The sequence below is a fragment of the Rana temporaria genome, chromosome 6 (genome assembly GCF_905171775.1).
Source record: "Rana temporaria chromosome 6, aRanTem1.1, whole genome shotgun sequence".
NCBI lineage: Eukaryota > Metazoa > Chordata > Amphibia > Anura > Ranidae > Rana > Rana temporaria.
Window position 1 is genome coordinate 2751628 of NC_053494.1, and position 12032 is coordinate 2763659.

Genomic DNA, 12032 nt, shown 5'->3' on the forward strand with positions numbered 1-12032 from the left:
AGGGGGTCCCGACCCCCAGGTTGAGAACCACTGCTCTAGAACATGCAGAATGGAAAACAAACAGTGTGCAACAATGATTTAACCACATAGGATTTCACACCTTCAAATTTCGGGACGCCTCCCCAACCAACAGGTGAAAATAAATGTGAGTGGGGGGGCAAGTGGTAAAAAAAAAAAAACGGGGAACAAATAAGCTCATTGTATTGGGTTACATACACGTTGACATTTCTCGAAGGTGAAGACACAAGAACATGTCCTTCCAGGCGGCCTTCAGTCTGGGATTAGCAAGAACAAGGAGGACAGCCTGCACGGTGGGGAATAATGAGAAAAGAATTTGGGATAACCAGAATCCAGACTCCATCTGCGTGATGACGGTAAAATAGATAATGACCATCGGGAGGTAGTATATTCCGTAGAACAATAAGGAATGCGTCATGCGCCACACAACTTTGTCAAAGGACCTCAGACTTTCGTTGTTGGGGGTTTGCAAGTTCTTCTTCATCCGATAACTGTGCTTCATCAAGTACACAATCGAGTAGAAAGTAGTGGCAAACAGGGCCAAGAACGGACCAAAAGAATTGGCCATTACACCATAGATAACTGTTGTTCTTGATTGTGAAAATATAGAGACAATAGACACAGCACTTCCTGTGTTATTATGAGAGAGTGCCGGAGAGAAAATGAAGAACAAGCTGCTTAGGGCGCCACTGAACAAAGAAACCAATAAATCACCCAACAGCAACCATGGAACAACGGAGGAAATATTCTTCTTCACCCAGGAAAAAGATCCTGACCCAAAATTGGAAATTTTTATGAAGTAGAAGAAGCCCAGACTGGCTGATAGCCATGCACATGAACTGATGGTAAAAAGCAACAGATAGAGATAAAGATAAGCGGTGTGGATCATCGAGAAGATCCCAAGGCTGAAGAAATAGTCCAGCAAACTGACGACCGTCAGGAAACCATAGAACGTGTTGGAGATGCCCAAACAAAGCAAGATTTGGTCGCTGCTGCTCAATGTTTTTGTTTTGATGGAATCCCGACAAATCACGTATATCACAAACAGATACAGGAACATGCCAGCGCTGAGCTCCAGGAATAAAATAATGATATAAGGTAGGTGGTTTTGTGAGTAGCCTTCAGGATTCATGATTGTAATGTTGGCTTAGATTTCCTTTTGCCTTTTTATAATTCAGATCGTTGAATCGTTCTTGGAAATAAGCTCCAGATTGGATGTTTAAAAAATGTCATGCATTGCCTTGTAGCCAAGTAGTCGTCTGTTGTCAGAGCTCTGTCCGGGGGAGCTGCAGAGAGTTGTGAACCTGAATTTTGTGAGATACGTGATGAAGGTGTAACGGGAGAAGAGAGGATGGGAACACCGGAGAGACCTCGCATCCCAACCCATCAGGTGGTGTGATGTTCTTCTATTTAAATACATGCAAAGTGCCAAGATCTACAATGACTTCTGTTAAAACAATTCATTATAGAAAACAAACGTTATGGAAAATAATGATTACATTTCCCGTAAGGACTGCAAGATTTGTTTTCTGTGCGTGATCTGAGATATTAGCATGACAAATTTATGGAAAAGTTCTCATAAAAAAAGGAATATTCAAAGAAGTCTATAAAAAAAAAAAAAGTATTTCCTAGACTGATACGTCTTTTATAACTATACACCTTGTACTGTAATGATCGATTTTCAACAAGCAACAAATAATTAAACTTGTTTAAGAGCAAGGTTGATCTTTTTTTAGCAATTAAATTTAACTACTTTAGACTCGGGCCATAGTAAAAAGACGGCCTCCAGTTAGCTCTATAAATCCGGGGAGGCCGTCTTTTTACGTGGGAATTTCTGACAGACGTTTGAGAGTCGGTTCTCAATTTTTCTGATAACAAAAGTTCTTGTTCTTGTCATGGGTACCTATTTCAACACACACAAATCCTACGCATGCTCGTAATCAGTTAGACGCATGCTTGGAATCATTAATAATAATTTTTCTCAGCTCGTCGTAGTGTTGCACAGTACGTCACGCGTTCTTGACGTTTGGAATTTCCGACAAGATTTGTGTGTATGCAAAACAAGTTTGAGCCAACAATCCGTCGAAAAAAAATAATCCACGGTTTTGTTGTCGGAATGTCTGATCGTCTGTACGCGGCAGAACAGTGGTCATCAACCCCTGTCCTCAGGGTCCACTAACAGGCCAGGTTTTATGTATTACCTTGGGGGAGATGTAGACTAGAATACTGCAATCACTGAGCAGCAAAGGATATCACCTGTCATGTATTTCAGTTATCTTGCAGACCTGGCCTGTTCGTGGGCCCTGAGGACAGGAGGTGATGACCACTGCACTAGAACAGGGGTCTCCAAACTGCGGCCCGAGGGCCGGATGTGGCCCTTTGCTAGCCTTCATCCAGCCCTTGGCGCAGTATTGCTTCCAATGATATGAGGCACTATTCCTCCCAACGGCACCAACAATGGGGCACTATTTCTTAGACTAATAGCAATGATGGAGCTACCTACTGCTTACCAACACTGGGGCCATGTTTATTCTCACTGATGCTCAGCCCTGGGGCATTTTTATACCAGATCCGGCCCCCCTGAAGTCTGAAAGACCGTAAACTGGCCCTTTGCTTGAAAAGTATGGAGACCCCTGCACTAGAAGATTGGCCCTCTTTTTAAAATAATGTTTTATATAGTTTACTGAAAACTTCCTGTTGTTTTTGTCGTATACATAATAATGGGATGGTATCTCTGGAGTCTTTACTGAATAAAAGGTATCATTCAGTGAATACAGTCCAGAATTATGCTGTTTTTTATACAATTTGAACCAGATTTAAAAACAATGTCTGTGCAATCTTTTCATCAGCAATGTTTGGGGTCCTTCTGATAAGGAAAAACAACTCACATAAAGGTTTTGAAAGTTTATTTATGATAAAAGTTACAAAGTAAAAACCAAAATGTAAAAACTAGAAAACTAGAAACCATAATGCTAATGAAGGTCATCTGATATTACCAACAACTTGGTATTTTCATCAAAATGGGAGTCTTTAAGGCCTATTTCACATGACCACTGCGATTAGGTCCACCTGTCCATTTTTCAGGTGGACCTGATTGGACAATCCATTCACAACTCTGGAACAACGAGTGTACATGGACTTGTGTCTGTCTGCACCCACCTATCTCCGATCCGATCGGGTCCACCAAAAACCAACAAACAAAGGGGTTCTCTCCTAATCTAGGCAGGTTGGGTCAAAAGACAGTCAGGTGTAAACGGACAGTGGAGTCCATTTAAATCCAGCCTCCAATAGATCCTAGATTGCTCTGTCCATGTCTACTCTGAAGAAACTGGGCAGACATGGACCTGTCACCTGCCTGGTCTGCACTGATCAGCAGGGGATTAGCGGACAGATCCCCTGCTGATCAAAATAGAGTTTTCCTCAAAGGGGCCTAAAGTCTCTACTAGGTATAAACATTTTACCCATTAACTCATTCACTTAAGAATTTGCATAGGCAACACATAAAACAATTCAAAGAGATATAAATTTCTGTTATTTTGGAACGTCTGATCAGCCTGACCACAAACCGGGCTCTGAAATGCCTTACTGAAAATATAGGAAGATGAACTGTTTTTACACCCTGCACAACAAGACTTTCCAAGAACAGGGACAGAAAATTGTTATCAGGGGTGGACTGACCATTCAGGCTCTCGGGCCCAGCCCGAGGGCCCCATGTCACAATGGGGCCGCATCAGGGTTGCCAGCCTCAGTAAAACCAGGGACAGTATGTAAAAAGTTGTGTTTTTTTTAAAAAAATCCCAAGATTATGGCTGCCCCACCACTCCAGTACCTTTTCAGTGTGTCTACTGTTTACTGTGTGTGTATATTGTGTGTCTGTATACTTTGTATGTATACTGTATGTGTGTGTATACTGTGTGGCCCCCATAATCTATTGCCTGGGGGTCCCATAATCTTCTATTGCCTGGGGATCCCATAATCTCCTATTGCCCCGGGACCCCATGAGTTGTCAGTCCGCCCCTGATTGTTATACAATAGTTTTCTAAAAATGTATTCTAGCAAGTCAACTAATAGTATATAATGAACCTAACATTACCATATACACACCTAATATTGTCATTTAATCGTCGGCAAAACATATAATAATAATTTTTATTTATCACTTCCATTAATCTGCTAGTGTCCATCACTCAGTCCATTTTCAGCTTTGTTGATTCCGGGGGGTTACAATATCTTGAAGATGGCCACAGAAGAAAATTCCCTTCCAATTAGCCCTCAGCTTGGGGTTAGCAAGAATGAGGAGGACAGACTGTATTGGGATGAAGGTGTTTTCATCAAGAAGCAAAAACAAAAATCCAGACTGCATCTTTTTGATGACTGAAAAATAGAAGATGATCATCAAAGTGTAAAATATTCCATAGACAAACAAGGACTCTGTCATCCGGCACACAACTTTCTCGTAGGACCTCCAACCCTCGCGGTCAGAAGTTTGAACATCCTTCATTGTACTTCTGTGCTTCTTCAAGGTCAGAACGGTGGACAATGTTGCGGTGAACATCACGGAGAAAGGGAGGATAGTATTAATAATTGATGCGTTGATAATTGTCGGGCCTGATTCAGAAAGTATAGAGATCATAGATGGAGAATCCTCGGTGGTATTACCAGAAAGTGTTCCAGAGAAAACAAAGTACAAGCTGCTTAGAAGACTGTTGACCAGAGACACCAATAAATCCCCCAATAACATCCATGGGATAACGGAGGTAATATGCTTTTTCACCCAGGAAAGAAAGCCTGACTCAAAATTGGAAATTTTTATGAAATAGAAGAAGGCCAGACTGGCCGTAAACCACACACATAAACTGGTAGTAAAAAGCAACAAATAGAAATAAATATAAGCTGCATTAACGTTGGAGAAGATTCTAAAGCTGCAGAAATAATCAAGCAAACCAGCAGACATCACCATACTAAAGCTCACATTGGAGACGGCCAAACTAAGCAAAATCTTGTAGCTGCCGCTTAATTTCTTTGCCTTGATAAAATCGCGATACACGGCGAATACAATAAACACGTTCAATAGCGCGCCGATGCTCATCTCCAGGACTAAGATGATAAAAATAGGCAAGTGGTTTTGTATGTGATCTCCAGGATTCATAATTTCCTTTTAGCTTTTGTAAAATTTAGAGTCCAGATTGGATTTGTAACTATTTCCTTAAATGATGTTGAAGCCTTGTGGCCGTTCCTTTGTCAGAGCTTCGTCTGGCGGAGTCACGGAGAACTGTGATCCTGGATATTGTCAGACCAGCATCTAAATATCTCTAAAACATCCATGTAGTTGTATTCGGAGAACTGATGGGAGATATACTTGAGAAGCTTCGCTTCCTGGCCCAACTGGTGAAAATAAATTCTCCCGTCTGACGATCAATTATTTGAATTCATGCAAAGTGCTAAAGCTCTAAAGTTACTTCTTATGGTGCATGCAAAATAGAATACAAACATTATATAATGTGGTATTTAACCACTTAAGCTCATCACTTCCTGATTCAACAGGTGAAAATAAATCCTCCCGTCTGATTGACGATTATTAGAACTCATGCAAAGCATCAAAGCTCTAAAGTTACTTCTTCTAAAACATGCAAAGTATAAAACAAACACTGTGCAAAAATTGATTTAACCACTTAATCTAATGTTAATTTTTTTAACATTAGATTGGGCCTAATTACGGGAAGCAGAATCGGGTGTTTTGTTTAAAATCAATGCAGTACTTACCGTTTTAGAGATAGATGTTCTCCGCCGCTTCCGGGTATGGTCTTCGGGACTGGGAGTTCCTATTTGATTCACAGCCTTCCGACGGTCGCATACAGCGCGTCACGAGTTGCCAAACGTCGGTGCGGCTCTATACGGCACCTGCGCACCGACGTTCGGCTACTTTCGGAAACTGGTGATGCACTGTATGCGACGGTCGGAAGGTTGTCAATCAAATAGGAATGCCCAGTTCCGCAGCCCATACCCGGAAGCGGCGGAGAACATCTATCTCTAAAACGGTAAGTACTGCATTGATTTTAAACAAAACACCCGATTCTGCTTCCCGTAATTAGGCCCAATCTACTGTTAAAAATTGATTTTTTGGGTGAACCTCCACTTTAAGATCTTGTACCTCCCGATCTCAGGAGACCTCCCCACCCAACAGCTCATGCAAAGTTTTTTCTACCATGTAGTCCAAACCAATCAATAAACGCTTATTGTGTATTTTACCAAAATCGTGTAGAAGAATACATATCAGCCTAAACTAATGAATAACTTTTTTTTGGGATATTTATTATAGCAAAAAGTAAAAAATATTGTTGTTTTTTTTTTAATTGTCTTTCTTTTTGTTTATAGCGTAAAAATAAAAGCATCAGAGGTGATCAAATACCACCAAAAGAAAGCTCTATTTGTGGGAAAAAAAGAACACCAATTTTGTTTGGGTTCAACGTCGCAATTATCAATTAAGGGGACGCAGTGCCGTATTGCAAAACAATTGCCTGGTCATTAAGAGGGCAAATCCTTCCAGGGCTGAAGTGGTTAAAAACCCAAAAGGGAGCAAATAGAAGAAGCTCATTGTATTGGGTTACATACACGTTGACATTTTTCGAAGGTGAAGACACGAGAACATGTCCTTCCAGGCGGCCTTCAGTCTGGGATTAGCAAGCACAAGGAGGACAGCCTGCACAATGGGGAATAACGAAATAAGAAGATATGATAACCAGAATCCAGACTCCATCTTTGTGATGATGGTAAAAAAGAAAATGACCATCACAATGTAGTAGATTCCGTAGAACAGCAAGAAATTCATCATGCGCCACACAACTTTGTTAAAGGATCTCAGATTTTCATTGCTGGGTGTTTGCACACCCTTCTTCATCCTATAGCTGTGCTTCATCAAGGACACAACCGAGTACAAAGTAGTGATGAACAGGACCAAGAAAGGGCCAACAGAATTGGCCATTGCACTGTAGATAAATGTTGTTCTTGATTGTGAAAATATAGAGACAATAGACACAAAACTTCCTGTGTTATTATGAGAGAGTGCCGGAGAGAAAATGAAGAACAAGCTGCTTAGGGCGCTGTTGAACAGAGAAACCAATAAATCACCCAACAGCAACCATGGAAAAACGGAGGAAATATTGTTCTTCATCCAGGAAAAAAATCCTGACTCAAAATTGGAAATTTTTATGAAGTAGAAGAAGCCCAGACTGGCTGATAGCCATCCACATGAACTCATGGTAAAAAGCAACAGATAGAGATAAAGATAAGTGGTGTGGATCATCGAGAAGATCCCAAGGCTGCAGAAATAGTCCAGCAAACCGACCAACATCAGGAATACATAGAACATGTTGGAGATGCCCAAACAAAGCAAGATTTTGTCACTGCTGCTCAGTGCTTTTGTTTTGATGGAATCCCGATAAATCACGTATATCACAAACAGATACATGAACACGCCAGTGCTGAGCTCCAGAATTATAATACTGATATAAGGTAAGTCGTTTTGAGAGTAACCTTCAGGATTCATAGTTGTAATGTTGGATACGTTTCCTTTTGGCTTTTTATAATTCAGATCATAAAAAATCTGGAATCTGCTCCAGATTAGATGTTTAAAAAAGTCCTTGCATTATCCAGAAGCCAAGTAGTCGTCTGTTGTCAGAGCTCTGTCCGGGGGGAGCTGCAGAGAGTTGTGAACCTGAATGTTGTCAGATACGTGATGAAGGTGTAACGGGAGAAGAGAGGATGGGAACACCGGAGAGACCTCACGTCCCAACCTATCAGGTGGTGTGATCTTCCTTCATTTAAATTCATGCAAAGTGCCAAGATCTAAAATTACTTCTGCTAGAAAGATTGATTATAGAAAACAAACATTATGGAAAATAACGATTACATTTCCCGTAAGGACTGGAAGATTTGTTTTCTGTGCGTGATCTGAGATCTTAGCATGACAAATTTATGGAAAAGGTCTGAATAGTAATTGTCATAAAAAAGGAATATTCAAAGAAGTCAATAAAGAAAAAAAAAATTGGAGGCATTTCCTGAGTGTGAGTGAATAACTTGTACGGCGCAAACAAATGCGAACTAAATCGCCTCAAGGCGCTTGTATCCAGAGTCGTCCTTGTTCTTCAGAAGAGATGGGTCTTCGTGTTTTTTCCTGGAGGCGCGACGGTTATCTTCCAAGCGAATGATGGTTGGTAGCGCGTTCCACAGCCGTAGGCCCTGGACTGCAAATCTTCGTTCTCCTTTCGATTTGTAGCAGGTCTTGGGGATGCAGAGCAGGTTTTGATTCGTCGACCTTTGGGCCTGCCGAGGGTTGTAGTGTCGTATTTTCTCATATAGGTATTGTGGGGCTTTTCTTTGTGTGCATTTGTAAGTGAGGCAGAGGGTCTTGAATGTCACCCGATCCTTTACGGTTAGCCAATGGAGGGACTTCAGGGACGGGGTGATGGAATCCCAAGTTTTTTTTGTCCCGTTATCAGTCTGGCTGCTGTGTTCTGGGTGACCTGTAGACGTGAGGGCTGGTATTTGGGAAGTCCTAAGTAGAGGGAGCGTAATCCAGTCGAGCATTGATAATTGTTCCGACTACTACAGCTGTGTCCTTATCTGGGATAAAGGGGACGATTTCCTAGATGATTTCCTAGACTGATACATATTTTGTAACTATACAATTTGTACTGTAATGATTGATTTTCAACAATCAACAAGGAAGCAAGGTAGACCTTTTTTTTGCAATTAAATTTAAAGCCTATCACCAAGAATTAAAAAAAAATCACTCTTGTGGGACCTCTTGCACTGCAAGGGTTAAATGCTAGGGATGTACAGTGCAGATTCCATCACTTACCCTATGCCCTGCTACGGCAGGTCCCAACACCTTCCTCCACTGACCAAAGCTCTGATCTGTTGGTGGAGTTTCTCTATCATCACGAACAATGCAAGGACATTAACCCTTAAAGTGGAGTTGCACCCAAAAAATTGATTTTCTGCTTTTCCGGTTCCCCCCCCCCCCCTCCGGTGTCACATTTGGAACCTTTAAGGGGTGAGGGGGGAGCAGATACCTGTCTAATACAGGTATTCTGCTCCCACTTCTGGGACCAGATACCCGAGCCATCCGCGGGTATTACGCCCCTTCCGGCGCCTTCTCCGTCCCCCCCGCTGAGTTATGGGAGACACACAGGTCCCAGAAGACAGAAGGGACCAGTGGGAACACGCAGCGTGAGACGCGCATGTGCAGTAAGGAACCAGGAAGAAAAGCCGAAAGGTTCCCTTACCGAAATGGCGGTGGCAGCACCTGAGAACCAAGCGATAGATCGACTTTGGTTGCCGACATAGCGGGCGTGTTGGACAGGTAAGTGTCCTTATTTTAAAAGTGAGCAGCTGCAGTATTTGGATTTGGATTTGAAGACTGGAGATTTGGAGACTGGAGTGCAACCGGAGCTGGTGGCAGCTTACAGAGCAGGCTGCAGGGGATCTTTCGCAGCATTGGATGGACCATGCTGGAGCCAAGAGTAAGGTGAGTATTTACTCCAGTTGTCCTCAACTCCTGTCCTCAGGACACACTAACAGGCCAGGTGATATAATTTGCTGCTCAGTGATTGCAGAATTCTAGTCTGCATCTCCACCAAGCTAATTTCCATGTACCCCCTAGACATAACCAGCTTTTATTTGTCTTAATTTTTTTTATTTTACTTAGGTTTGCGTGAATGGACTTTAGGATCTTTACACCAACAGGAATATTACATTGCAATGACAATCATTTTTGTTGGGTGACCCCCTGACCTCAGATTTAACCTCTTGGCGTTGAGCACACGCAAATACGTGGCCTTCACGTATTTAAAGCTGCAATAGTGCCGAGGCGCTGTGCCGAGAGTGCACGGCTTGTGCGCTCCCAGCGGCTCTCAAAAAGTTCCCAGTCGCCATTTGCGATCGCAACTTTTTCAATCATGTGACAGCCAATCACAGCAGTTACATGGTCATAAGCCCCGCCCTGCCTCTAAACATCGGCAACCCCTTAAAGGTCCGGCTGCACCCGCGTGCCAAGGGGTTAAAGACAAAAGCCCATGTGCCCATGGCAGAGTCCCACCATCATTACAGCTCATCCAGGTGACTCTATCCTTATATAATGTATATTTATTCAACTAGTTTTAGTTGCTAAATCTAATGCACAGGGGTCTCCAGACTTTTTAAGCAAAGTTCATTGTCCTACAGACTTGAGGAGGGCTGGATTGTGGCCAGCAGGGGCAGAACATTTTATGAGCCCGGTATGAGCAAGAACAAATATGGCCTTAGGGTTGGTGGTCAATAGGAGTAGGAGTAGTGTCCCTATTAGTAAGAGGAATAGTCTCCCATCATTGGTATCGGTGGGAGGAATAGTTCCCCATTTTTGGTGTCAGTGGGAGGAATAGTGCCTCATATCAGTAGGAGGAATACTGACCCAAGGGCCGGATAAAGGCTAACAAAGGGCCACATCTGGCCACAGTTTGGAGACCTCTACACTAGAAGCTTTTTTTAAATTATTTTTATTTATAGTTTACTAAAAACTTTAAGTTATTCTTGTTGTATGCATAATAATAATGGGATGGTACCTGTGGAGACTTCTACAATTTTGTGATATTAATTGTCTGGGTTCACAACAAACAGTTATTGGTGTTGTGTAAATATATAAAATATATTTGGTGGTATTAAAGAGGTTAGATTCAGTGAATATACAGTATATACTCCAGTATAAGCCGACCCGAATAGAAGCCAAGGCACCTAATTTTACCACAAAAAAATGGGAAAACGCATTGACTCAAGGATAAGCCTAGGGTGTCCATCTGCATGCCTCACTGTACCTCATTTTTCCTCACTGTGTCCATGTGCATGCCTCACTGTGTCCATGCCTCACTGTGTCCATGCCTCACTGTGTCCTTGCCTCACTGTGCCCATGCCTCACTGTATCCATGCATCACTGTGTCAATGCCTCACTGTGCCCATGCCTCACTGTGCCCATGCCTCACTATGCCCATGCCTCACTGTGTCCATGACTAGACTGACGTTTAACATAGTAGTCTATTGAAGGGGTGCCCGGCTTTGAAAAATCTGTGCTACCCATTTATAGGTCTCCCAGACAACAAACTTTGCACACTTGTAGAGGAGAAATGGGGCTACATGTTTACCGGTACCGGGTCCCCAAAGTCACCAGAGAAATGACCATTTAAGATGGGAGTCTATGGAAGGGGTGCCCGGCTTTGAAAAATCGGTGCTCCCCTTTTGTAGGTCCGCCGGACAACAAACTTTGCACACCTGTAAAGGAAGAGTGGGGCTATATGTGTGCCAAGTTTCGGGTCCAGGGAATCTATGACCAGCCGGTACTGGGTCCCCAAAATCACCATAGAATTTACCGTTTAACATGGGAGTCTGTGGGAGGGGTGCCCGGCTTTGAAAAATCGGTGCTCCCCTTCTGTAGGTCAGTCGGACAACAAACTTTGCACACTTGTAGAAGAAGAGTGGGGCTACATGTGTGCCAAGTTTGGGGTCCTGGAGACCTACGGCCGGCCAGTACCAGATGCCCAAATTCCTGGAGATCAGGTGCAAAAAGGTGACTCGAGTATAAGCCGAGGGGGGCATTTTCAGTACAAAAAAATGTGCTGAAAAACTCGGCTTATACTCGAGTATATAAGGTAGTCCAAAATTAAGCTGTTTTCCAACCAATTTGAACCAGAGTTTAACCACTTAAGGACCAGCAGACGCAGTTGTACTGTGGCAGGTTGGCTTCCCTGTGCGAACCAGCGTCATTGTATGTTGGCTTGTACAGGTGCCTTTGCAGGCGCTCTCTCGCACAGTGCGGGAGTGTGTCAGTGGGTCGGGCAGAATCGATGTCCGCCGATGACCCGCGATCACCTAGTACAGAGGCAGAATGGAGATCTATCTTTGTAAACAGGGCGGTTCCCCGTTCTGACAGGAGATATGACAGAGATCTACTGCTCCCAGTCCTTGGGAATAGTGATCTCTGTCAT

The 12032-nt window shown here is 43.0% G+C and overlaps 3 protein-coding genes across 3 annotated transcripts; all 3 read right to left on the minus strand.

Moving 5' to 3' along the window:
- Positions 1-208: 208 nt before the first annotated feature.
- LOC120942806 (taste receptor type 2 member 4-like) lies at positions 209-1150 on the minus strand. Its single transcript, XM_040355732.1, has one exon. The coding sequence runs from the start codon at positions 1148-1150 to the stop codon at positions 209-211; it is 942 nt and encodes a 313-aa protein (XP_040211666.1).
- Positions 1151-4216: 3066 nt separating this feature from the next.
- Positions 4217-5167, minus strand: LOC120942807 (taste receptor type 2 member 39-like). Its single transcript, XM_040355733.1, has one exon. The coding sequence runs from the start codon at positions 5165-5167 to the stop codon at positions 4217-4219; it is 951 nt and encodes a 316-aa protein (XP_040211667.1).
- Positions 5168-6622: 1455 nt separating this feature from the next.
- Positions 6623-7564, minus strand: LOC120942808 (taste receptor type 2 member 39-like). Its single transcript, XM_040355734.1, has one exon. The coding sequence runs from the start codon at positions 7562-7564 to the stop codon at positions 6623-6625; it is 942 nt and encodes a 313-aa protein (XP_040211668.1).
- Between the last annotated feature and the right edge of the window lie 4468 nt (positions 7565-12032).

Bases quoted from the DNA above. Each gene is read 5' to 3' on its own strand.
- LOC120942808 (XM_040355734.1), bottom strand. From the start codon at position 7,564: ATGAATCCTGAAGGTTACTCTCAAAACGACTTACCTTATATCAGTATT.
- LOC120942806 (XM_040355732.1), bottom strand. From the start codon at position 1,150: ATGAATCCTGAAGGCTACTCACAAAACCACCTACCTTATATCATTATT.
- LOC120942807 (XM_040355733.1), bottom strand. From the start codon at position 5,167: ATGAATCCTGGAGATCACATACAAAACCACTTGCCTATTTTTATCATC.